Raw genomic sequence first — 27803 nt, 5'->3', positions numbered from 1 at the left:
ACAAGTAGCTTATGAGTTTCGGTTCATTTACAGTATGGAGACGAGCTCCAGTTCACGCGCTGGTGCCGTCATGATTATTTTGCATGCCATATTTACTTATTTATTAAATTCAGGCAATTAATTGGTTGGTAAAACATTGATTAAAATTAAGATACAATTAATACAAAACGAAATTCGTTTTAAAGAAAGTCTTTCTACAAAAACAAACTTAATAAAGTGGTCTAAATCATGTCTGCCCACTCCATTTATCTCCCGATATATTGAACAAAATTATGATCTTACTCATGCTTTTCACTTTTCATATAATCAACATAGATTAAATTATTTATTTATTTATTTTATTTAAACATAAATATGAAACTAAATAGTTTTCTTTAATTTACTACTTATTAAATTCAGGCAATTGGTTGATAAAACATTGATTAAAATTAAGATACAATTAATACAAAACGAAATTCACTTTAAATACAGGTTTTCTACAAAAACAGACTTAATAAAGTGGTCAAAATCATGTCTCCACACTCCATTTGTCTCCCGATATATTGCGCAAAATTTTTATTTAATTTAATTTAAACATAAATATTAAACTAAATCGTTTTCTTCAGTTCTCAACAGTTCTCTTCTCTCAAGCGCGCAGCTGAGGCAGTGTCGCTGTCAAATATATCCATGGGAAAAGTAACGTTGCGCCGAATTGAAAAAGGAACTACGTTTCGTTACCAAATTTTTAGTAGTAGCGCTACACTACTTTTTACCCGAAAAAGTAGTTACGTTACTGTAACGCGTTACACACAACACTGCCTGAGAGCAGCGAGTAATACACTAAAATAACAGCGATTTGAATCTATTGAGTAATCCTGCCCTGAGAGCAGCGCGTAATACACTAAAAATAACAGCGATTTGAATCTATTGAGTACTCCTGCCCTGAGAGCAGTGCGTAATACACTAAAATAACAGTGATTTTAATCTATTGAGTACTCCTGCCCTGAGAGCAGTGCGTAATACACTAAAAATAACAGCGATTTGAATCTATTGAGTACTCCTGCCCTGAGAGCAGTGCGTAATACACTAAAAATAACAGCGATTTGAATCTATTGAGTACTCCTGCCCTGAGAGCAGCGCATAATACACTAAAATAACAGCGATTTGAATCTATTGAGTACTCCTGCCCTGAGAGCAGTGCGTAATACACTAAAATAACAGCGATTTGAATCTATTGAGTAATCCTGCCCTGAGAGCAGTGCGTAATACACTAAAATAACAGCGATTTGAATCTATTGAGTACTCCTGCCCTGAGAGCAGTGCGTAATACACTAAAATAACAGCGATTTGAATCTATTGAGTACTCCTGCCCTGAGAGCAGCGTGCATTACACTAAAATAACAGCGATTTGAATCTATTGAGTACTCCTGCCCTGAGAGCAGCGCATAATACACTAAAATAACAGCGATTTGAATCTATTGAGTACTCCTGCCCTGAGAGCAGCGAGTAATACACTAAAATAACAGTGATTTGAATCTATGAGTAATCCTGCCCTGAGAGCAGCGAGTAATACACTAAAATAACAGCGATTTGAATCTATTGAGAACTCCTGCCCTGAGAGCAGCGAGTAATACACTAAAATAACAGCGATTTGAATCTATTGAGTACTCCTGCCCTGAGAGCAGCGCATAATACACTAAAATAACAGTGATTTGAATCTATTGAGTACTCCTGCCCTGAGAGCAGCGAGTAATACACTAAAATAACAGCGATTTGAATCTATTGAGTACTCCTGCCCTGAGAGCAGCGCGTAATACACTAAAATAACTGTGATTTGAATCTATTGAGTAATCCTGCCCTGAGAGCAGCGTGTAATACACTAAAATAACAGTGATTTGAAGCTATTGAGTACTCCTGCCCTGAGAGCAGCGCGTAATACACTAAAATAACTGTGATTTGAATCTATTGAGTAATCCTGCCCTGAGAGCAGCGTGTAATACACTAAAATAACAGTGATTTGAAGCTATTGAGTACTCCTGCCCTGAGAGCAGCGCATAATACACTAAAATAACTGTGATTTGAATCTATTGAGTACTCCTGCCCTGAGAGCAGCGAGTAATACACTAAAATAACTGTGATTTGAATCTATTGAGTAATCCTGCCCTGAGAGCAGCGAGTAATACACTAAAATAACAGTGATTTGAATCTATTGAGTACTCCTGCCCTGAGAGCAGCGCGTAATACACTAAAATAACTGTGATTTGAATCTATTGAGTACTCCTGCCCTGAGAGCAGCGCGTAATACACTAAAATAACTGTGATTTGAATCTATTGAGTAATCCTGCCCTGAGAGCAGCGTGTAATACACTAAAATAACAGCGATTTGAAGCTATTGAGTACTCCTGCCCTGAGAGCAGCGCGTAATACACTAAAATAACTGTGATTTGAATCTATTGAGTAATCCTGCCCTGAGAGCAGCGTGTAATACACTAAAATAACAGTGATTTGAAGCTATTGAGTACTCCTGCCCTGAGAGCAGCGCATAATACACTAAAATAACAGTGATTTGAATCTATTGAGTACTCCTGCCCTGAGAGCAGTGCGTAATACACTAAAATAACAGCGATTCGAATCTATTGAGTAATCCTGCCCTGAGAGCAGTGCGCAATACACTAAAATAACAGCGATTCGAATCTATTGAGTAATCCTGCCCTGAGAGCAGTGCGCAATACACTAAAATAACAGCGATTCGAATCTATTGAGTACTCCTGCCCTGAGAGCAGCGTGCATTACACTAAAATAACAGTGATTTGAATCTATTGAGTACTCCTGCCCTGAGAGCAGTGCGTAATACACTAAAATAACAGTGATTTGAATCTATTGAGTACTCCTGCCCTGAGAGCAGTGCGTAATACACTAAAATAACAGTGATTTGAATCTATTGAGTACTCCTGCCCTGAGAGCAGCGCGTAATACACTAAAATAACAGTGATTTGAATCTATTGAGTACTCCTGCCCTGAGAGCAGTGCGTAATACACTAAAATAACAGCGATTCGAATCTATTGAGTAATCCTGCCCTGAGAGCAGTGCGTAATACACTAAAATAACAGTGATTTGAATCTATTGAGTACTCCTGCCCTGAGAGCAGTGTTGGGGAAGTTACTTTTAAAAAGTAGTGTTTGCTCGTTACTCGTTACTTTTTAAAAAAGTAATCCGTTACTTTACTTAGTTACCCCATTTGAAAAGTAACTTTTTACGTTACTCGTTACTTTTACGTTACTTTTATGTTGCTTGACTTTGGGCAGAACCCAATATATGTAGACATAAAGTTATACAATGTAGGACATAACAGGTCATTATTTTGTGCTCTTTATTATAAAAAATAGTATCAATTTCAAAAGAAAAAAAGTCCTTCTCATTGGCGCTGCTGTGTGCGGCAACTTTTATTCTCAGCCGGCTCTGCATCATGGGGTAGAGTGCGACACTCCGCGATGAGCAGCGCGCCCGCGTCACTTCTCTCCGCTCCGCTCCGCTCCCCCTATCCACCGAACTTTAAATTTCGGCAACAGCCAATAAAGCTTCCCTGCTCTCTAACACCGGTGCGAATTGCATCTTGATAGCATAAGACAAAATGATATAGAAGACATAAGCTTAGTTTTCAGACATACGACTCACTCTATCAAGGGAGTAGGAGAAAAAAATATATATTTTGAGAGAAAAAAATATATTTTGTTTAAAAGTACACATATTCAAGCTTTCTATATATTTCTCAGGTCTGTGAGACAAGTAGCTTATGAGTTTCGGTTCATTTACAGTATGGAGACGAGCTCCAGTTCACGCGCTGGTGCCGTCATGATTATTTTGCATGCCATATTTACTTATTTATTAAATTCAGGCAATTAATTGGTTGGTAAAACATTGATTAAAATTAAGATACAATTAATACAAAACGAAATTCGTTTTAAAGAAAGTCTTTCTACAAAAACAAACTTAATAAAGTGGTCTAAATCATGTCTGCCCACTCCATTTATCTCCCGATATATTGAACAAAATTATGATCTTACTCATGCTTTTCACTTTTCATATAATCAACATAGATTAAATTATTTATTTATTTATTTTATTTAAACATAAATATGAAACTAAATAGTTTTCTTTAATTTACTACTTATTAAATTCAGGCAATTGGTTGATAAAACATTGATTAAAATTAAGATACAATTAATACAAAACGAAATTCACTTTAAATACAGGTTTTCTACAAAAACAGACTTAATAAAGTGGTCAAAATCATGTCTCCACACTCCATTTGTCTCCCGATATATTGCGCAAAATTTTTATTTAATTTAATTTAAACATAAATATTAAACTAAATCGTTTTCTTCAGTTCTCAACAGTTCTCTTCTCTCAAGCGCGCAGCTGAGGCAGTGTCGCTGTCAAATATATCCATGGGAAAAGTAACGTTGCGCCGAATTGAAAAAGGAACTACGTTTCGTTACCAAATTTTTAGTAGTAGCGCTACACTACTTTTTACCCGAAAAAGTAGTTACGTTACTGTAACGCGTTACACACAACACTGCCTGAGAGCAGCGAGTAATACACTAAAATAACAGCGATTTGAATCTATTGAGTAATCCTGCCCTGAGAGCAGCGCGTAATACACTAAAAATAACAGCGATTTGAATCTATTGAGTACTCCTGCCCTGAGAGCAGTGCGTAATACACTAAAATAACAGTGATTTTAATCTATTGAGTACTCCTGCCCTGAGAGCAGTGCGTAATACACTAAAAATAACAGCGATTTGAATCTATTGAGTACTCCTGCCCTGAGAGCAGTGCGTAATACACTAAAAATAACAGCGATTTGAATCTATTGAGTACTCCTGCCCTGAGAGCAGCGCATAATACACTAAAATAACAGCGATTTGAATCTATTGAGTACTCCTGCCCTGAGAGCAGTGCGTAATACACTAAAATAACAGCGATTTGAATCTATTGAGTAATCCTGCCCTGAGAGCAGTGCGTAATACACTAAAATAACAGCGATTTGAATCTATTGAGTACTCCTGCCCTGAGAGCAGTGCGTAATACACTAAAATAACAGCGATTTGAATCTATTGAGTACTCCTGCCCTGAGAGCAGCGTGCATTACACTAAAATAACAGCGATTTGAATCTATTGAGTACTCCTGCCCTGAGAGCAGCGCATAATACACTAAAATAACAGCGATTTGAATCTATTGAGTACTCCTGCCCTGAGAGCAGCGAGTAATACACTAAAATAACAGTGATTTGAATCTATGAGTAATCCTGCCCTGAGAGCAGCGAGTAATACACTAAAATAACAGCGATTTGAATCTATTGAGAACTCCTGCCCTGAGAGCAGCGAGTAATACACTAAAATAACAGCGATTTGAATCTATTGAGTACTCCTGCCCTGAGAGCAGCGCATAATACACTAAAATAACAGTGATTTGAATCTATTGAGTACTCCTGCCCTGAGAGCAGCGAGTAATACACTAAAATAACAGCGATTTGAATCTATTGAGTACTCCTGCCCTGAGAGCAGCGCGTAATACACTAAAATAACTGTGATTTGAATCTATTGAGTAATCCTGCCCTGAGAGCAGCGTGTAATACACTAAAATAACAGTGATTTGAAGCTATTGAGTACTCCTGCCCTGAGAGCAGCGCGTAATACACTAAAATAACTGTGATTTGAATCTATTGAGTAATCCTGCCCTGAGAGCAGCGTGTAATACACTAAAATAACAGTGATTTGAAGCTATTGAGTACTCCTGCCCTGAGAGCAGCGCATAATACACTAAAATAACTGTGATTTGAATCTATTGAGTACTCCTGCCCTGAGAGCAGCGAGTAATACACTAAAATAACTGTGATTTGAATCTATTGAGTAATCCTGCCCTGAGAGCAGCGAGTAATACACTAAAATAACAGTGATTTGAATCTATTGAGTACTCCTGCCCTGAGAGCAGCGCGTAATACACTAAAATAACTGTGATTTGAATCTATTGAGTACTCCTGCCCTGAGAGCAGCGCGTAATACACTAAAATAACTGTGATTTGAATCTATTGAGTAATCCTGCCCTGAGAGCAGCGTGTAATACACTAAAATAACAGCGATTTGAAGCTATTGAGTACTCCTGCCCTGAGAGCAGCGCGTAATACACTAAAATAACTGTGATTTGAATCTATTGAGTAATCCTGCCCTGAGAGCAGCGTGTAATACACTAAAATAACAGTGATTTGAAGCTATTGAGTACTCCTGCCCTGAGAGCAGCGCATAATACACTAAAATAACAGTGATTTGAATCTATTGAGTACTCCTGCCCTGAGAGCAGTGCGTAATACACTAAAATAACAGCGATTCGAATCTATTGAGTAATCCTGCCCTGAGAGCAGTGCGCAATACACTAAAATAACAGCGATTCGAATCTATTGAGTAATCCTGCCCTGAGAGCAGTGCGCAATACACTAAAATAACAGCGATTCGAATCTATTGAGTACTCCTGCCCTGAGAGCAGCGTGCATTACACTAAAATAACAGTGATTTGAATCTATTGAGTACTCCTGCCCTGAGAGCAGTGCGTAATACACTAAAATAACAGTGATTTGAATCTATTGAGTACTCCTGCCCTGAGAGCAGTGCGTAATACACTAAAATAACAGTGATTTGAATCTATTGAGTACTCCTGCCCTGAGAGCAGCGCGTAATACACTAAAATAACAGTGATTTGAATCTATTGAGTACTCCTGCCCTGAGAGCAGTGCGTAATACACTAAAATAACAGCGATTCGAATCTATTGAGTAATCCTGCCCTGAGAGCAGTGCGTAATACACTAAAATAACAGTGATTTGAATCTATTGAGTACTCCTGCCCTGAGAGCAGTGTTGGGGAAGTTACTTTTAAAAAGTAGTGTTTGCTCGTTACTCGTTACTTTTTAAAAAAGTAATCCGTTACTTTACTTAGTTACCCCATTTGAAAAGTAACTTTTTACGTTACTCGTTACTTTTACGTTACTTTTATGTTGCTTGACTTTGGGCAGAACCCAATATATGTAGACATAAAGTTATACAATGTAGGACATAACAGGTCATTATTTTGTGCTCTTTATTATAAAAAATAGTATCAATTTCAAAAGAAAAAAAGTCCTTCTCATTGGCGCTGCTGTGTGCGGCAACTTTTATTCTCAGCCGGCTCTGCATCATGGGGTAGAGTGCGACACTCCGCGATGAGCAGCGCGCCCGCGTCACTTCTCTCCGCTCCGCTCCGCTCCCCCTATCCACCGAACTTTAAATTTCGGCAACAGCCAATAAAGCTTCCCTGCTCTCTAACACCGGTGCGAATTGCATCTTGATAGCATAAGACAAAATGATATAGAAGACATAAGCTTAGTTTTCAGACATACGACTCACTCTATCAAGGGAGTAGGAGAAAAAAATATATATTTTGAGAGAAAAAAATATATTTTGTTTAAAAGTACACATATTCAAGCTTTCTATATATTTCTCAGGTCTGTGAGACAAGTAGCTTATGAGTTTCGGTTCATTTACAGTATGGAGACGAGCTCCAGTTCACGCGCTGGTGCCGTCATGATTATTTTGCATGCCATATTTACTTATTTATTAAATTCAGGCAATTAATTGGTTGGTAAAACATTGATTAAAATTAAGATACAATTAATACAAAACGAAATTCGTTTTAAAGAAAGTCTTTCTACAAAAACAAACTTAATAAAGTGGTCTAAATCATGTCTGCCCACTCCATTTATCTCCCGATATATTGAACAAAATTATGATCTTACTCATGCTTTTCACTTTTCATATAATCAACATAGATTAAATTATTTATTTATTTATTTTATTTAAACATAAATATGAAACTAAATAGTTTTCTTTAATTTACTACTTATTAAATTCAGGCAATTGGTTGATAAAACATTGATTAAAATTAAGATACAATTAATACAAAACGAAATTCACTTTAAATACAGGTTTTCTACAAAAACAGACTTAATAAAGTGGTCAAAATCATGTCTCCACACTCCATTTGTCTCCCGATATATTGCGCAAAATTTTTATTTAATTTAATTTAAACATAAATATTAAACTAAATCGTTTTCTTCAGTTCTCAACAGTTCTCTTCTCTCAAGCGCGCAGCTGAGGCAGTGTCGCTGTCAAATATATCCATGGGAAAAGTAACGTTGCGCCGAATTGAAAAAGGAACTACGTTTCGTTACCAAATTTTTAGTAGTAGCGCTACACTACTTTTTACCCGAAAAAGTAGTTACGTTACTGTAACGCGTTACACACAACACTGCCTGAGAGCAGCGAGTAATACACTAAAATAACAGCGATTTGAATCTATTGAGTAATCCTGCCCTGAGAGCAGCGCATAATACACTAAAAATAACAGCGATTTGAATCTATTGAGTACTCCTGCCCTGAGAGCAGTGCGTAATACACTAAAATAACAGTGATTTTAATCTATTGAGTACTCCTGCCCTGAGAGCAGTGCGTAATACACTAAAAATAACAGCGATTTGAATCTATTGAGTACTCCTGCCCTGAGAGCAGTGCGTAATACACTAAAAATAACAGCGATTTGAATCTATTGAGTACTCCTGCCCTGAGAGCAGCGCATAATACACTAAAATAACAGCGATTTGAATCTATTGAGTACTCCTGCCCTGAGAGCAGTGCGTAATACACTAAAATAACAGCGATTTGAATCTATTGAGTAATCCTGCCCTGAGAGCAGTGCGTAATACACTAAAATAATAACAGCGATTTGAATCTATTGAGTACTCCTGCCCTGAGAGCAGTGCGTAATACACTAAAATAACAGCGATTTGAATCTATTGAGTACTCCTGCCCTGAGAGCAGCGTGCATTACACTAAAATAACAGCGATTTGAATCTATTGAGTACTCCTGCCCTGAGAGCAGCGCATAATACACTAAAATAACAGCGATTTGAATCTATTGAGTACTCCTGCCCTGAGAGCAGCGAGTAATACACTAAAATAACAGTGATTTGAATCTATGAGTAATCCTGCCCTGAGAGCAGCGAGTAATACACTAAAATAACAGCGATTTGAATCTATTGAGAACTCCTGCCCTGAGAGCAGCGAGTAATACACTAAAATAACAGCGATTTGAATCTATTGAGTACTCCTGCCCTGAGAGCAGCGCATAATACACTAAAATAACAGTGATTTGAATCTATTGAGTACTCCTGCCCTGAGAGCAGCGAGTAATACACTAAAATAACAGCGATTTGAATCTATTGAGTACTCCTGCCCTGAGAGCAGCGCGTAATACACTAAAATAACTGTGATTTGAATCTATTGAGTAATCCTGCCCTGAGAGCAGCGTGTAATACACTAAAATAACAGTGATTTGAAGCTATTGAGTACTCCTGCCCTGAGAGCAGCGCGTAATACACTAAAATAACTGTGATTTGAATCTATTGAGTAATCCTGCCCTGAGAGCAGCGTGTAATACACTAAAATAACAGTGATTTGAAGCTATTGAGTACTCCTGCCCTGAGAGCAGCGCATAATACACTAAAATAACTGTGATTTGAATCTATTGAGTACTCCTGCCCTGAGAGCAGCGAGTAATACACTAAAATAACTGTGATTTGAATCTATTGAGTAATCCTGCCCTGAGAGCAGCGAGTAATACACTAAAATAACAGTGATTTGAATCTATTGAGTACTCCTGCCCTGAGAGCAGCGCGTAATACACTAAAATAACTGTGATTTGAATCTATTGAGTACTCCTGCCCTGAGAGCAGCGCGTAATACACTAAAATAACTGTGATTTGAATCTATTGAGTAATCCTGCCCTGAGAGCAGCGTGTAATACACTAAAATAACAGCGATTTGAAGCTATTGAGTACTCCTGCCCTGAGAGCAGCGCGTAATACACTAAAATAACTGTGATTTGAATCTATTGAGTAATCCTGCCCTGAGAGCAGCGTGTAATACACTAAAATAACAGTGATTTGAAGCTATTGAGTACTCCTGCCCTGAGAGCAGCGCATAATACACTAAAATAACAGTGATTTGAATCTATTGAGTACTCCTGCCCTGAGAGCAGTGCGTAATACACTAAAATAACAGCGATTCGAATCTATTGAGTAATCCTGCCCTGAGAGCAGTGCGCAATACACTAAAATAACAGCGATTCGAATCTATTGAGTAATCCTGCCCTGAGAGCAGTGCGCAATACACTAAAATAACAGCGATTCGAATCTATTGAGTACTCCTGCCCTGAGAGCAGCGTGCATTACACTAAAATAACAGTGATTTGAATCTATTGAGTACTCCTGCCCTGAGAGCAGTGCGTAATACACTAAAATAACAGTGATTTGAATCTATTGAGTACTCCTGCCCTGAGAGCAGTGCGTAATACACTAAAATAACAGTGATTTGAATCTATTGAGTACTCCTGCCCTGAGAGCAGCGCGTAATACACTAAAATAACAGTGATTTGAATCTATTGAGTACTCCTGCCCTGAGAGCAGTGCGTAATACACTAAAATAACAGCGATTCGAATCTATTGAGTAATCCTGCCCTGAGAGCAGTGCGTAATACACTAAAATAACAGTGATTTGAATCTATTGAGTACTCCTGCCCTGAGAGCAGTGTTGGGGAAGTTACTTTTAAAAAGTAGTGTTTGCTCGTTACTCGTTACTTTTTAAAAAAGTAATCCGTTACTTTACTTAGTTACCCCATTTGAAAAGTAACTTTTTACGTTACTCGTTACTTTTACGTTACTTTTATGTTGCTTGACTTTGGGCAGAACCCAATATATGTAGACATAAAGTTATACAATGTAGGACATAACAGGTCATTATTTTGTGCTCTTTATTATAAAAAATAGTATCAATTTCAAAAGAAAAAAAGTCCTTCTCATTGGCGCTGCTGTGTGCGGCAACTTTTATTCTCAGCCGGCTCTGCATCATGGGGTAGAGTGCGACACTCCGCGATGAGCAGCGCGCCCGCGTCACTTCTCTCCGCTCCGCTCCGCTCCCCCTATCCACCGAACTTTAAATTTCGGCAACAGCCAATAAAGCTTCCCTGCTCTCTAACACCGGTGCGAATTGCATCTTGATAGCATAAGACAAAATGATATAGAAGACATAAGCTTAGTTTTCAGACATACGACTCACTCTATCAAGGGAGTAGGAGAAAAAAATATATATTTTGAGAGAAAAAAATATATTTTGTTTAAAAGTACACATATTCAAGCTTTCTATATATTTCTCAGGTCTGTGAGACAAGTAGCTTATGAGTTTCGGTTCATTTACAGTATGGAGACGAGCTCCAGTTCACGCGCTGGTGCCGTCATGATTATTTTGCATGCCATATTTACTTATTTATTAAATTCAGGCAATTAATTGGTTGGTAAAACATTGATTAAAATTAAGATACAATTAATACAAAACGAAATTCGTTTTAAAGAAAGTCTTTCTACAAAAACAAACTTAATAAAGTGGTCTAAATCATGTCTGCCCACTCCATTTATCTCCCGATATATTGAACAAAATTATGATCTTACTCATGCTTTTCACTTTTCATATAATCAACATAGATTAAATTATTTATTTATTTATTTTATTTAAACATAAATATGAAACTAAATAGTTTTCTTTAATTTACTACTTATTAAATTCAGGCAATTGGTTGATAAAACATTGATTAAAATTAAGATACAATTAATACAAAACGAAATTCACTTTAAATACAGGTTTTCTACAAAAACAGACTTAATAAAGTGGTCAAAATCATGTCTCCACACTCCATTTGTCTCCCGATATATTGCGCAAAATTTTTATTTAATTTAATTTAAACATAAATATTAAACTAAATCGTTTTCTTCAGTTCTCAACAGTTCTCTTCTCTCAAGCGCGCAGCTGAGGCAGTGTCGCTGTCAAATATATCCATGGGAAAAGTAACGTTGCGCCGAATTGAAAAAGGAACTACGTTTCGTTACCAAATTTTTAGTAGTAGCGCTACACTACTTTTTACCCGAAAAAGTAGTTACGTTACTGTAACGCGTTACACACAACACTGCCTGAGAGCAGCGAGTAATACACTAAAATAACAGCGATTTGAATCTATTGAGTAATCCTGCCCTGAGAGCAGCGCGTAATACACTAAAAATAACAGCGATTTGAATCTATTGAGTACTCCTGCCCTGAGAGCAGTGCGTAATACACTAAAATAACAGTGATTTTAATCTATTGAGTACTCCTGCCCTGAGAGCAGTGCGTAATACACTAAAAATAACAGCGATTTGAATCTATTGAGTACTCCTGCCCTGAGAGCAGTGCGTAATACACTAAAAATAACAGCGATTTGAATCTATTGAGTACTCCTGCCCTGAGAGCAGCGCATAATACACTAAAATAACAGCGATTTGAATCTATTGAGTACTCCTGCCCTGAGAGCAGTGCGTAATACACTAAAATAACAGCGATTTGAATCTATTGAGTAATCCTGCCCTGAGAGCAGTGCGTAATACACTAAAATAACAGCGATTTGAATCTATTGAGTACTCCTGCCCTGAGAGCAGTGCGTAATACACTAAAATAACAGCGATTTGAATCTATTGAGTACTCCTGCCCTGAGAGCAGCGTGCATTACACTAAAATAACAGCGATTTGAATCTATTGAGTACTCCTGCCCTGAGAGCAGCGCATAATACACTAAAATAACAGCGATTTGAATCTATTGAGTACTCCTGCCCTGAGAGCAGCGAGTAATACACTAAAATAACAGCGATTTGAAGCTATTGAGTACTCCTGCGCTGAGAGCAGCGAGTAATACACTAAAATAACAGCGATTTGAAGCTATTGAGTACTCCTGCCCTGAGAGCAGCGCGTAATACACTAAAATAACAGCGATTTGAAACTATTGAGTACTCCTGCCCTGAGAGCAGTGCGTAATACACTAAAATAACAGCGATTTGAAGCTATTGAGTACTCCTGCCCTGAGAGCAGTGCGTAATACACTAAAATAACAGCGATTTGAATCTATTGAGTACTCCTGCCCTGAGAGCAGTGCGTAATACACTAAAATAACAGTGATTTGAATCTATTGAGTAATCCTGCCCTGAGAGCAGCGAGTAATACACTAAAATAACAGTGATTTGAATCTATTGAGAACTCCTGCCCTGAGAGCAGTGCGTAATACACTAAAATAACAGCGATTTGAAGCTATTGAATACTCCTGCCCTGAGAGCAGCTCGTAATACACTAAAATAACAGCGATTTGAATCTATTGAGTACTCCTGCCCTGAGAGCAGCGAGTAATACACTAAAATAACAGTGATTTGAATCTATTGAGAACTCCTGCCCTGAGAGCAGTGCGTAATACACTAAAATAACAGCGATTTGAAGCTATTGAGTACTCCTGCCCTGAGAGCAGCTTGTAATACACTAAAATAACAGCGATTTGAATCTATTGAGAACTCCTGCCCTGAGAGCAGCGCGTAATACACTAAAATAACAGCGATTTGAAGCTATTGAGTACTCCTGCCCTGAGAGCAGTGCGTAATACACTAAAATAACAGCGATTTGAATCTATTGAGTACTCCTGCCCTGAGAGCAGCTTGTAATACACTAAAATAACAGCGATTTGAAGCTATTGAGTACTCCTGCCCTGAGAGCAGTGCGTAATACACTAAAATAACAGCGATTTGAATCTATTGAGTACTCCTGCCCTGAGAGCAGCGCGTAATACACTAAAAATAACAGTGATTTGAATCTATTGAGAACTCCTGCCCTGAGAGCAAGGCATAATACACTAAAAATAACAGTGATTTGAATCTATTGAGAACTCCTGCCCTGAGAGCAGCGCGTAATACACTAAAATAACAGCGATTTGAATCTATTGAGAACTCCTGCCCTGAGAGCAGCGCGCATTACACTAAAAATAACAGTGATTTGAATCTATTGAGAACTCCTGCCCTGAGAGCAAGGCATAATACACTAAAAATAACAGTGATTTGAATCTATTGAGAACTCCTGCCCTGAGAGCAGCGCGTAATACACTAAAATAACAGCGATTTGAAGCTATTGAGTACTCCTGCCCTGAGAGCAGTGCGTAATACACTAAAATAACAGCGATTTGAAGCTATTGAGTACTCCTGCCCTGAGAGCAGCGCGTAATACACTAAAATAACAGCGATTTGAAACTATTGAGTACTCCTGCCCTGAGAGCAGTGCGTAATACACTAAAATAACAGCGATTTGAAGCTATTGAGTACTCCTGCCCTGAGAGCAGTGCGTAATACACTAAAATAACAGCGATTTGAATCTATTGAGTACTCCTGCCCTGAGAGCAGTGCGTAATACACTAAAATAACAGTGATTTGAATCTATTGAGTAATCCTGCCCTGAGAGCAGCGAGTAATACACTAAAATAACAGTGATTTGAATCTATTGAGAACTCCTGCCCTGAGAGCAGTGCGTAATACACTAAAATAACAGCGATTTGAAGCTATTGAGTACTCCTGCCCTGAGAGCAGCTTGTAATACACTAAAATAACAGCGATTTGAATCTATTGAGTACTCCTGCCCTGAGAGCAGCTCGTAATACACTAAAATAACAGCGATTTGAATCTATTGAGTACTCCTGCCCTGAGAGCAGCTTGTAATACACTAAAATAACAGCGATTTGAATCTATTGAGAACTCCTGCCCTGAGAGCAGCGTGTAATACACTAAAAATAACAGTGATTTGAATCTATTGAGAACTCCTGCCCTGAGAGCAGCGCGTAATACACTAAAATAACAGCGATTTGAAGCTATTGAGTACTCCTGCCCTGAGAGCAGTGCGTAATACACTAAAATAACAGTGATTTGAATCTATTGAGTAATCCTGCCCTGAGAGCAGCGAGTAATACACTAAAATAACAGCGATTTTAATCTATTGAGAACTCCTGCCCTGAGAGCAGCGCGTAATACACTAAAAATAACAGTGATTTGAATCTATTGAGAACTCCTGCCCTGAGAGCAAGGCATAATACACTAAAAATAACAGTGATTTGAATCTATTGAGAACTCCTGCCCTGAGAGCAGCGAGTAATACACTAAAATAACAGCGATTTGAATCTATTGAGAACTCCTGCCCTGAGAGCAGCGAGTAATACACTAAAATAACAGCGATTTGAATCTATTGAGTACTCCTGCCCTGAGAGCAGCGAGTAATACACTAAAATAACAGCGATTTGAATCTATTGAGAACTCCTGCCCTGAGAGCAGCGAGTAATACACTAAAATAACAGCGATTTGAATCTATTGAGAACTCCTGCCCTGAGAGCAGCGAGTAATACACTAAAATAACAGCGATTTGAATCTATTGAGAACTCCTGCCCTGAGAGCAGCGAGTAATACACTAAAATAACAGCGATTTGAAGCTATTGAGTACTCCTGCCCTGAGAGCAGTGCGTAATACACTAAAATAACAGTGATTTGAATCTATTGAGTAATCCTGCCCTGAGAGCAGCGAGTAATACACTAAAATAACAGCGATTTTAATCTATTGAGAACTCCTGCCCTGAGAGCAGCGCGTAATACACTAAAAATAACAGTGATTTGAATCTATTGAGAACTCCTGCCCTGAGAGCAAGGCATAATACACTAAAAATAACAGTGATTTGAATCTATTGAGAACTCCTGCCCTGAGAGCAGCGAGTAATACACTAAAATAACAGCGATTTGAATCTATTGAGAACTCCTGCCCTGAGAGCAGCGAGTAATACACTAAAATAACAGCGATTTGAATCTATTGAGTACTCCTGCCCTGAGAGCAGCGCATAATACACTAAAATAACAGCGATTTGAATCTATTGAGTAATCCTGCCCTGAGAGCAGCGCATAATATACTAAAAATAACAGCGATTTGAATCTATTGAGTACTCCTGCCCTGAGAGCAGCGAGTAATACACTAAAATAACAGCGATTTGAATCTATTGAGTACTCCTGCCCTGAGAGCAGCGCATAATACACTAAAATAACAGCGATTTGAATCTATTGAGAACTCCTGCCCTGAGAGCAGCGAGTAATACACTAAAATAACAGCGATTTGAATCTATTGAGTACTCCTGCCCTGAGAGCAGCGCATAATACACTAAAATAACAGCGATTTGAATCTATTGAGTAATCCTGCCCTGAGAGCAGCGAGTAATACACTAAAATAACAGCGATTTGAATCTATTGAGAACTCCTGCCCTGAGAGCAGCGAGTAATACACTAAAATAACAGCGATTTGAATCTATTGAGTACTCCTGCCCTGAGAGCAGCGCATAATACACTAAAATAACAGCGATCTGAATCTATTGAGTAATCCTGCCCTGAGAGCAGCGAGTAATACACTAAAATAACAGCGATTTGAATCTATTGAGTACTCCTGCCCTGAGAGCAGCGCATAATACACTAAAATAACAGCGATTTGAATCTATTGAGTAATCCTGCCCTGAGAGCAGCGAGTAATACACTAAAATAACAGCGATTTGAATCTATTGAGTAATCCTGCCCTGAGAGCAGCGAGTAATATACTAAAAATAACAGCGATTTGAATCTATTGAGTACTCCTGCCCTGAGAGCAGCGAGTAATACACTAAAATAACAGCGATTTGAATCTATTGAGTACTCCTGCCCTGAGAGCAGCGAGTAATACACTAAAATAACAGCGATTTGAATCTATTGAGTACTCCTGCCCTGAGAGCAGCGCATAATACACTAAAATAACAGCGATTTGAATCTATTGAGAACTCCTGCCCTGAGAGCAGCGCGCATTACACTAAAAATAACAGTGATTTGAATCTATTGAGAACTCCTGCCCTGAGAGCAAGGCATAATACACTAAAAATAACAGTGATTTGAATCTATTGAGAACTCCTGCCCTGAGAGCAGCGCATAATACACTAAAAATAACAGCGATTTGAATCTATTGAGAACTCCTGCCCTGAGAGCAGCGCATAATACACTAAAAATAACAGCGATTTGAATCTATTGAGTACTCCTGCCCTGAGAGCAGTGCGTAATACACAAAAAAATAACAGCGATTTGAATCTATTGAGTAATCATGCACTGAGAACAGCGAGTAATACACTAAAATAACAGCGATTTGAATCTATTGAGTACTCCTGCCCTGAGAGCAGCGCATAATACACTAAAAATAACAGCGATTTGAATCTATTGAGAACTCCTGCCCTGAGAGCAGCGCGTAATACACTAAAATAACAGCGATTTGAATCTATGGAGTACTCCTGCCCTGAGAGCAACGCATAATACACTAAAAATAACAGTGATTTGAATCTATTGAGAACTCCTGCCCTGAGAGCAGCGCGTAATACACTAAAAAATAACAGCGATTTGAATCTATTGAGTACTCCTGCCCTGAGAGCAGTGCGTAATACACAAAAAAATAACAGCGATTTGAATCTATTGAGTAATCATGCACTGAGAACAGCGAGTAATACACTAAAATAACAGCGATTTGAATCTATTGAGTACTCCTGCCACGAGAGTTTAGCGCTAGGGCGGGAGATGTATCATTTTGAAAGTAAAATATCGCGGAGATTTGAAAGAGTTCTGTTCTCACATCAATTTAACAGACAGCAAGATAGCATTAGAAAAGCATGTTTTCACCAGTTTCCCCATAATCAGATTTGTTGTGGTCGACTGATGAAACAGTCAAATCAAAATGCACAATAGGCCTACGATAGACGATGATGATTAGTTCTGTGCATTTTTAATGTTATCTTATTATCTTAGTAAACGTTAGGATGTTGAATTTGAACGAAATATAATTATAAATGAACTTACCTTGCAATAAATGCGTTCTCCCACGAAAATATCTGTCTTGTATTCCGACTAACGTACGTTATTCCTCAATCCCTCCGCTGCACGTTCAAACGTCTTGACCCCGCCCTAGCTTCAGTTTCATTGGATGAAGCTGTAAACCAATCATTTTCCTTTCTGCCCTCAGAACAAGTTTGAGTAAGTAAAACTCCTATCTGCAACAAAAGCCTGCTTTTTCTTATTTCTCAGAACACACAGATACATCCAAGCCATAGTGTTCATTTAGCTTTTCCTCAAACCCTTCTTTCATTCTCATTCCTTTTACCCTGTCTTATCGCCGTTATATACTTCTTAAGTCTGTACCGTTTCTGTTGCAATAACACAGTATGGTTGTATGTTTTACGTTCCCACACTACAGAAGCGACAAACTTTTCCTTATCAGGGAAAAAATCTCCTATATCTACCTTTCTCCCTTTAGTCTCGTCCAAAAAAGCATTTATCTGTTCAACAGAATACAAATCATCATCATCATCATCCTCCTTGATGCTTGTGTGACGGAGCGGTATAAGATTTTAATAAACAGATTTAGCTTATGGTGATAATTGTCGACTACGCCACCCTGAACCAACCAGGGAATATCAGAATAACCCAGCGATTAACTCTGGGTCACACAGGTTTGTGTGCGACAGGAAGGTCAGAGACATGAGTGCAAGCAATTAATACAAAGAGTCTTTATTGACGTACAAAAATAGTTAAAACAGTATATTCTTTAAAAGGGCGCTTAGTGCTACATGTCCATTTGATGGCAATTTACCAGAAAGGTGATCACATAGGGCAGTATGAAATGGCAAACACCAACACAGTCCTCTACACACCAGGATAGGAGGAACCTCGAGGAAATCTGTAAACCTAACTCACCAAAATTAAACAATTAAACCAAACAACCAGACTGAGTCTACCGGCGGAAGGACCACTTAATGGCTTTTCCAAAAGCGCAGTACTACTCACTCTCACACACACACACACACACACACACACACACACACACACACACACACACACACACACACACACACACACACACACACACACACACACACACACACACACACACACACACAATATCAAGAACAACACACAAACTTAGATAACAAAAAGAACAAGTTAAACAAGATACATAACTGTCAAACTAAAGAAAAAGAAAAAAACACAGAGGGTAGAGCTGGTGCAGCACACACACACACACAACTGGTTCTCATACAACTAGCAGTCAGTCCCAGTTTACAGCATTGTCTATCACCCTAAAAGGAACCAGACGAAACGTATCCTGTTACTTTGTTGAAGGCCCACGGCGCAGTCGCAGCGATGCGAAGGATGGCACAAACACCGTGGTTATCAATGTTAACTCAGGGTCATACGAAGCCCAACAACTGAAGAAACGTGAGGAAGAACTTGTGAATCGGCTTTTCATTATCAACATGGTTTAAGATACTCACAACGCTCTCACTCTCCTCCAATCCACTGTCCTGACTCGTCTCAGCCACCGGAGCTCTGTCCAAGCCTGACTTTTCCTCTGCTGGTTTCTGCTTCAACTCCACATCTTTGTGCACCGATGATTCCTCCGTCTCACCACTAATCTTCGCTTCTGCCGAAGTTTTCTTTTGAGGGCATGAGAGTCTTTTATGTCCGAACTCCCCACATTCAAAACATCGCAAACTCTCCGTACTTGCAAATATCAGATACGAACTATCGCCATCTTTCACTCTAAACCATACATCCAGTAATTAATCCGGAGAACTCAAAAACATGAACACTTGTCTCCTAAAAGACATCACATGTTTAACGCAGGATTTTTACATCCTAAGGAAACCGGTTTAACCTCGCTTACAACTTTTCAGAATCTTGCCAGTTCTGTCACAATGACCGCATTTTCAATGAACGGAGGGACGTTTGAAATGATCACTTTCGTAGCCGGAGCAAACAGCGTAGTGGTATTAACGAAACTTTATTTCACCCATTAGAAAATGTAAAGAACAGCGCACGATAGAAAGACGCTCTCACACACGCACCCTCCTCACTCCCAGCATGCACTCAGAGAGAGAGAGAGCGAGAGAGAGAGAGAGAGAGAGAGGGAGAGAGAGGATGAGCCACATATATACTGATATATACATACAGTATGACGCATAGGCGTCGATTTCGGTGGGTTTTCGTTTTTTTTACAGTTTTCAGTGGTTATGAGGAGCAATATGAGAGAGAAAGTTGGTGATCGTTGTTTAGGTACATTAAACCACGTTAAGCTTTTTTCCTTACAATAGGCTCTAATGAAGCAACGCTTAATGTCAGATAACGTCCATAATTTGACTTTTGGTTAGATTTTTTGACAGTTTTCAGTGGTTATGAGGAGCAATATGAGAGAGAAATTTGGTAATCATTGTTTAGGTGCATTAAACCACGTCATGTCATTGTCAACATGGTACTTATGAAGCAGAATAGTGGGTCATATGTCTATGCTTTTTGAAAACGTAAGGCTTTCTTCTTCATAAAACAAGTCAGACATCATCACATTTTTGTATACAAATTTTATTTATTTACATTAGTAAGCTACAGGACATCATCTTTCAAAACATGACCTGCGCGAAAGAGAGAAAAAACCGAATGCGTCATTGTACCCAGCACTTCTGAAAATGCACTTCCGAATGCGTCTCTGTCCCCGGCACATCTCAAACCAAACTGACGCCCATGACTGTTGGGTCACATACAGGGCGCTCGCGCATTAATCTTCATCAGTCATTAATGTGCTCCTCTCAGTAATTAAGACACAGATGTAAGTGTGGAAATAATTATGAATGTGAGATAGTGACTTTGTATTTAGAGGATTGATACAAATACAGAAAACAAATTCTTTAATTACTAATTGATTACTTAGGCCATATATCTTGAAAATGAAAGATACAGTTTAATTTAATCAGAGAAAGCCGTGACAGAGTATTGACATAGACACATCAGAATCACATTAAATAAAAGGCAAGTTTACTTAAACTAAAAGTTACTATAATATTTAGAATGTTTGGTGATTGTTAATAAAAGATAAACATCTGTCAATTTCAGGCCTATTAAATCAATTTAAAAAATATATTTTTACTGTATGCTGAATGACTATAATTACAAATTTCATCCCCAGAAATTTAAAAAATAATAAATATATCCAACAAATAGAGGCATCAAGTCAAGTCAAGTCAAGTCAAGTCAAGTTTATTTGTATAGCGCTTTTCACAATACAGATTGCATCAAAGCAGCTTCACAGTATTAAATTAAAATAATACAACAAAGTTTGTTTCAAGAGGAATTTATTGATTGATAAAATTAAATTAAATATCCCCAAAATATCCCCAACTGAGCAAGCCAAAGGCAACAGTGGCAAGGAACCGAAAAACTCCATCAAGTGACCTAATGGTGTCCTAAAACTCCATCAGGTGACCTAATGGAGAAAAAAAAAACCTTGGGAGAACCCAGGCTCAGTCGGGGGCCAGTTCTCCTCTGGCATTTATGAGCTAGAGGCCGGATTGTAGTTTGAACTGTAGGATTATATGAATGCCTGGCTGAAGAGATGCGACTTTAATCTAGTTTTAAACTGGGAGAGCGAGTCTGAGCAACGAACAGTATCAGGAAGACTATTCCAGAGTTTTGGAGCCAAATGTCAAAATGCTCTCCCTCCTTTGGTGGTTCTGAATATCCTAGGTATGACCAAAAGCCTTGAATTTAGTGATCTTAAAGAGCGCGATGGATTATAGGGCGATAGAAGATCCGTTAAATAGACTGGAGCTAAGCCGTTTAGGGCTTTATAAGTCAGTAGCAATACCTTGTAATTAATACGGAACTTTATAGGTAACCAATGCAGTGATGATAAAATCGGTGTTATATGATCATATTTTCTTGATCTCGTAAGAACTCTAGCGGCGGCATTTTGGACTAACTGTAGCTTGTTTATTGAGGATGCAGGACAACCAGCTAGTAAAGCATTACAGTAATCCAGTCTTGAGGTCATGAATGCATGAACTAACTTTTCTGCATCAGAAACTGATAGCATATTACGTAGCTTAGCAATGTTTCTAAGGTGGAAAAAGGCTGTTTTTGTAACATATGAAATATGATTTTCAAAAGACAGGTTGCAATCGAGTATAACACCCAGGTCTTTTACTGTAGAGGATAAAGTAACAGGACATCCTATGATGTTAAAGTTGTATTGTGCGAGGTTTTGTGGGCGTTTTTTTGAACCGATAAGTATTACCTCTGTCTTGTCTAGATTTAATAAAAGAAAATTACGCGTCATCCAATCTTTTATATCTTTAACACACTCTGTCAATTTGGAAAATTTAGCGTTTTCATCCGGCCGTGATGAAATATATATTTGAGTGTCATCAGCATAACAATGGAAACTAATTCCATGTTTCCTTATAATATTTCCAAGTGGCATCATATATATTGAAAATAACAGAGGGCCTAATACAGATCCCTGCGGCACTCCATAGTTTACTGGACTTATGGTTGATTTTTCTCCATTTAAATAGACAAAATGGTAGCGGTCAGATAGGTATGATTTGAACCAGCTTAGTGCTTGTCCTTGAACACCAGTATAATTTTGTAGTCGATCTAAGAGTATTGTGTGATCTATAGTATCGAACGCAGCACTAAGATCAAGTAAAACTAGTATTGAGATACAGCCTTGGTCAGAAGCTAAAAGTAAATCATTTGTGATTTTAACGAGCGCAGTTTCAGTGCTATGATGCGGTCTGAATCCAGACTGAAACTTTTCATAGATATCATTTTGTTGCAAGAAAGAGCCCAGTTGAGCGGACACCACTTTTTCTAATATTTTAGACATAAATGGAAGATTTGAAATGGGTCTATAATTTGCTAGATTATTATGATCTAATTGTGGTTTCTTAATGAGAGGTTTTATAACTGCCAGTTTAAATGTTCTTGGAACATGACCTAAAGATAAAGACGAGTTAATAATATTGAGGAGAGGCTCTTCCACTACAGGTAACACTTCTTTCAGTAGTTTAGTTGGTATAGGATCTAATAAACATGTTGTTGTTTTAGATGAAGTGATAAGTTTATTTAACTCTTTTTGTTCTATAGTTGTAAAGCACTGTAATTGTTCTTTCGGGGTGATAATTGAAGCTGAATTATAAGGCGCGATTGAAGATTGAACGTTTATAATTGTGGTTCTGATGCTTTCTATTTTCTCAGTGAAGAAGTTCATGAAATCATTACTACTGAACTGTAACGGGATATTTTGTTCGGGTGACGTCTGTTTATTTGTTAGTCTAGCCACGGTGTTAAATAGAAACCTTGGATTGTTTTGGTTGTTTTCTATTAGTTTGCGGAGGTGCTCAGCCCTGGCAGCTTTTAGGGCCTTTTTATAACGTGACATACTGTCTTTCCACGCGATTCTAAAGACCTCTAAATTAGTTTGTTTCCATTTACGCTCTAAAATACGGGTTTCTCTCTTTAAAACATGCGTAGTATTGTTATACCATGGTGCTTTATTTTTCTCTCTGACCTTTTTTAATTTAATAGGTGCAACCACATCCAATGTTCTAGAGAGAATGGTGCTCATAGTGCTAGTTAGTTCTTCTAGTTCATCTGTTTGTTTGGGTTCAGGCAGCAGCTGAGACAGATTAGATAAGCAATTTGAGAAATTATCTATGGTGGATGGGAGGATTGTTCTGCCTGGTTGATAACGCGACGCCGCATGACATATTACAGCAGTACGTAAAATGCAAGTTACCATGTAGTGATCAGTGACTTCATCATGCATCATTTGGATTATCTACGTGTATGTTAAAATCTCCAACAATTAATGCTTTATCGACATTGACTAATAGGTCTGAGAGAAAATCTGCAAACTCTTTTAGGAAATCAGCGTAAGGCCCTGGCGGTCTATATACGGTAGCCAAGGCTAGAGATAATAGGGATGTTTTTCTAACATCTAAGAGCGTAACATTTAGTACAAGTACTTCAAATGAAATAAACTTATAACCCGTTTTCTGAGTAACATTTAGAATATCTTTATAAATGGTTGCAACACCTCCGCCACGGCCAATCAGACGGGGCTCATGCTTATAACTGTCACGAACTGCTCGGAGACACGAAGGTTCAGATCCAAATGCAGCTTTTATTTAAGGCGCAATCCAAAGTACAGGCAATGGGTCAAAACACAGGTAGGCAGTCCAAACAAACAAATAAACAAACAAACAATCAAAACAGGCAGGGGTCAGAGGCAAAAGAGTAATCCAGGGAACAGGCAAGAAATCCAAAAAAAACCAAGAGACATGAAAACAGGGAAAACGCTCAGAAATGCAGTGTGACACAAACAAGACTTCGCGGTGAGTGAATGAATGAACATGGTATAAACAGACAGACTAACAGGATGAGACAGGTGAATGCAATCAGTGAATGAGGTACAGGTGAATGTGATAAGTGATGATGAGTCCGGGCAGTGAGTTATGGGAAATGTAGTTTGTGAGTGAAACATGATAGTCTGGTGTGGAGTGCCCTCTGGAGGCTTTCAAGGGCACTCCAGCTGGTTATCGTTACAATAACAGTATCCAGGAGGAGTAGACTCATTAATACCGAAATAATCATTTGGTTTAAGCCAGGTTTCAGTAAGGCAAAGTACATCGAAGCTATTATCTGTGACTATTTCATTTACAATAACTGCCATAGGTGTGAGTGATCTAATGTTTAGAAGACCTAGCTTTAGAAATAGTTTTTGTTTACTAATAGCAACATTTTCTGTTTTAATAACAATTCGATTTTTCCTAGATCCTGCATTAGATTTATTATTTGATCTCACTAAACGAGGAATAGACACGGTTTCTATGCAATGTTCTACACTAGTATTTATATCAGTTGAATTGGTGCAGCAGAGACTATGATTTGGACTTTTGGTTACTAGTCAAAGGGTATTTAACATTTTGGAGATGTTATCTGACAGAAGATCCGCTCCGAATCTGCTTGGGTGTAAGCCATCAGCACGGAAAAGCCTAGGACGCTCCCAAAACAGATTCCAATTATTTACAAAGAGCAGTTTCTGCTCATTGCACCATGACATTAACCATTCATTTAGCGCAAATAATCTGCTGAACTTTTCATGCCCTAGTCGGTACGTGGGAAGCGGTCCTGACACAATGATCGTTGTTTCAGGCGATGTGCTGCGTACCGTATCAATTAGATTCCTGAAGTCTTTCTTCAGAATCTCCGTCTGGCGCAGCCTGATGTCGTTCACTCCCGCGTGAAGGACCACAGTTCCGACGCGCTCGTCACCGTTCAGGATCTCGGGAACGCGAGCAGCGATTTCAGAAACACGAGCACCAGGAAAGCAGTGACTTTGCACCTTACTTTTACCTAACGTAGCGTGTACGTGCCGAACGATGGAATCGCCGATGATCACAGCATCGCGTTCTGTTTCGCGTAGAGGGGAGAAGCGGTTTTGTGTGGATAACTCGAAAACCGGGAGGGTCGGAGAAAGTCTTGGTCTAAACCTGACTCGCGTCTTCCGCTGCGGAACCACCCAGGCTTCGTGGTGGCGTGTTGGAGCCGGAGTGAATGAGACCATGGCTGATTGCGACCGATGCTGAGGAACGCACGGAGTAGACGCGGTCGGAGTCAGCGGGTTAATAACGTTAAACACTGATTTGTGTGCATCGGCGCGTGATGTTTCAAGAGCCAAACACCGGTCTCTCAGCTCGGCCTGTCTCAATAAAAGGTTGTGGATCTGTTTCTCAACAGCTTCCAGCTCAGACTGCAGTGCGTGAAGCTCAAATGTGTCCTCACCTGCACCAAGCGGTAGACTACTTTCATCTGATATATTCGCCATTTTAACAGATGGACAGTGAGTTAGCAACGAAGCTACCAGTGATGCTATCAATATTAATACTAATTTATATTATAAGTTTGTTTGTAAGTGAGTGTGGAGAAGACGCGTTCAGCCGTGATCCACGGACGTAACCTTTAAGAGTATGCAGCGTTGGATCACTAATAGGCTTGAGACGCGTCTGCTCAACAGTCCGTGTTGTAACTATGAGGTTTTTTAGTGGTAGGGGTGTAGAGTAGACGCACGATAGGCGAAAAAAAGTGTTTGTTTATAAGTGAGTGTGGAGAAGACGCGTTCAGCCGTGATCCACGGACGTAACCTTTAAGAGTATCCAGCGTTGGATCACTAATAGGCTTGAGACGCGTCTGCTCAACAGTCCGCGTTGTAACAATGAGGTTTGAGCAGTAGTGCTTCTCAGTGAGGAAAAGTAGAAAATGTTCGTTGTAAGCGAGTTTAAAGAGAAAAATCAAGAATTATAAATCAAATCGATAGAGCTCCAAAAACAACAACGCATTCAGACGCAACGCATGATATTGACAGGACAAGACATTACTCACCGTGTTTGTTGAGTGTTTCTTATTCACCTGAGCTTTTATGAACTCAAAGGCGCGAGAGAAAATAAATAAATAAAAATAGCTGAGCGCACGGGTGGCGCGTTAACAGGCTAGCGAATTACTAGCGTGTTGTGCTAGTAGCAACGGAAGCCAGCGATGTTGGGCAAGCCGTATTTAGTAGTAGTATAAACAACTAGAAATTGTAGTAAATTATGGTTCAAAACAAGGAAATACGAGGCTAAGACGGAGCTTACAGCAACGAAGCAAAAACACTCACAGCAGGCAGCGAGGCAGACAGGAGCAATCAGTATCAGTGTTGGTCATACTCGCCTTCATTCTAGTACTGGAGTACAGCAAACATGTAAAAGATCTGTCTTAATGTCTTTAGCTGCATTCATTTGGAGATTCAATGAAATTGCACTATTTAATGTTGGGTGCGATTAATCTCAGTGTGTGGTTAATTCATTAATTTGTTTAATCAGTCGACAGCAATAGTTTCTGCATATTTGATATGGTCAAAATATTATGTCATCACAACGAGTCCATCTTAGCAGACCAGCTCAGACTAAACTGGTCCTGTCGGGTTGAGATGTCTGAACACTGAGATTCTGCCTGCAGACCAGCACACACATGAGAGGGTCTGAAATCAGTCTCACACTCAACAAGAAATGAGGAATAAGCCAAACATGAAGAGACAAAGGAAAGAATAAAAAAACATTGGGCAGAAAAAGCACCAGCAGAGTGAATATGAACACAACCCAAATATGACGATCTGGTTTTCTGGATGTGTGAGAGTGACGATCAGTACTACTCAGAGCTAAACTAGATATTATCCATGTGATCACTGATGTAATGAACACTAAAAGAACAAGGAAATTATAATTTGGAGACCAAATTAAAATCTCACCGATAATGATACAGAGAAACACCAGTATGTAGAATGCGATGAAAAAGGGTGAAGAGAAAACCGAAGCAGTGTACAGTGGATATTTCACTGAGAGAATTCCCTCTAGCGCCACCAGCTGGTTCAGGAGGAGACCACAGAGTCTTGATGAGGACCATAAAGATACATCAACATGAAATGTCCAATGTCCAATCAAGTGGAGCTCATTTAAGAACAGTTTTAACAGTATATAGGGACTCAAGAAAATCTCAGCACAGTCAGTGAGGAGGAGGAGGATGATGAAGGCTGAAATACGGTGTCCATTCTTTCTGTGATGAATTAGATCTCTGGCAGACCAAACAAGAGCTGGTAGACCTGCACACACACCGATGATGATGAAGATGGAGTATCTGACATTTATCTGTTGTGGGACATGATCCCAGAGAAATTGATACTTTTTCAGATTCCAGAAATATGTATTATATAAATATATGGCAGACCAAACAAGAGCTGGTAGACCTGCACACACACCAATGATGCTGAAGATGGACCTTATGACACATATCTGTCGCCAGACAAGTAGCCGGACCAGATTCCGGTCATATATATAATTTTCCATATTCCAGTCTGTCTTTGATCTGTTGGTGATATCCAGCTGAAA

General features: G+C 38.9%; 1 protein-coding gene across 1 annotated transcript in view; it reads right to left on the bottom strand.

The window, feature by feature from the left end:
• Positions 1-24436: 24436 nt before the first annotated feature.
• LOC309504515 (uncharacterized protein) overlaps positions 24437-27803 on the bottom strand; it is a 228065-nt gene continuing 224698 nt past the window's right edge. Inside the window, exon 2 of the mRNA XM_082177669.1 lies at positions 24437-26289. Within this exon, the coding sequence (XP_082033795.1) occupies positions 24788-25708 (921 nt within the window). The 5' untranslated portion in view covers positions 25709-26289 and the 3' untranslated portion in view covers positions 24437-24787. The remainder of the gene's footprint in view (positions 26290-27803) is intronic.

Source organism: Leuciscus leuciscus (genome assembly GCF_965113295.1).
Source record: "Leuciscus leuciscus genome assembly, chromosome: 8".
Lineage (NCBI taxonomy): Eukaryota > Metazoa > Chordata > Actinopteri > Cypriniformes > Leuciscidae > Leuciscus > Leuciscus leuciscus.
This window is presented reverse-complemented; position numbering and strand designations above follow the sequence as displayed.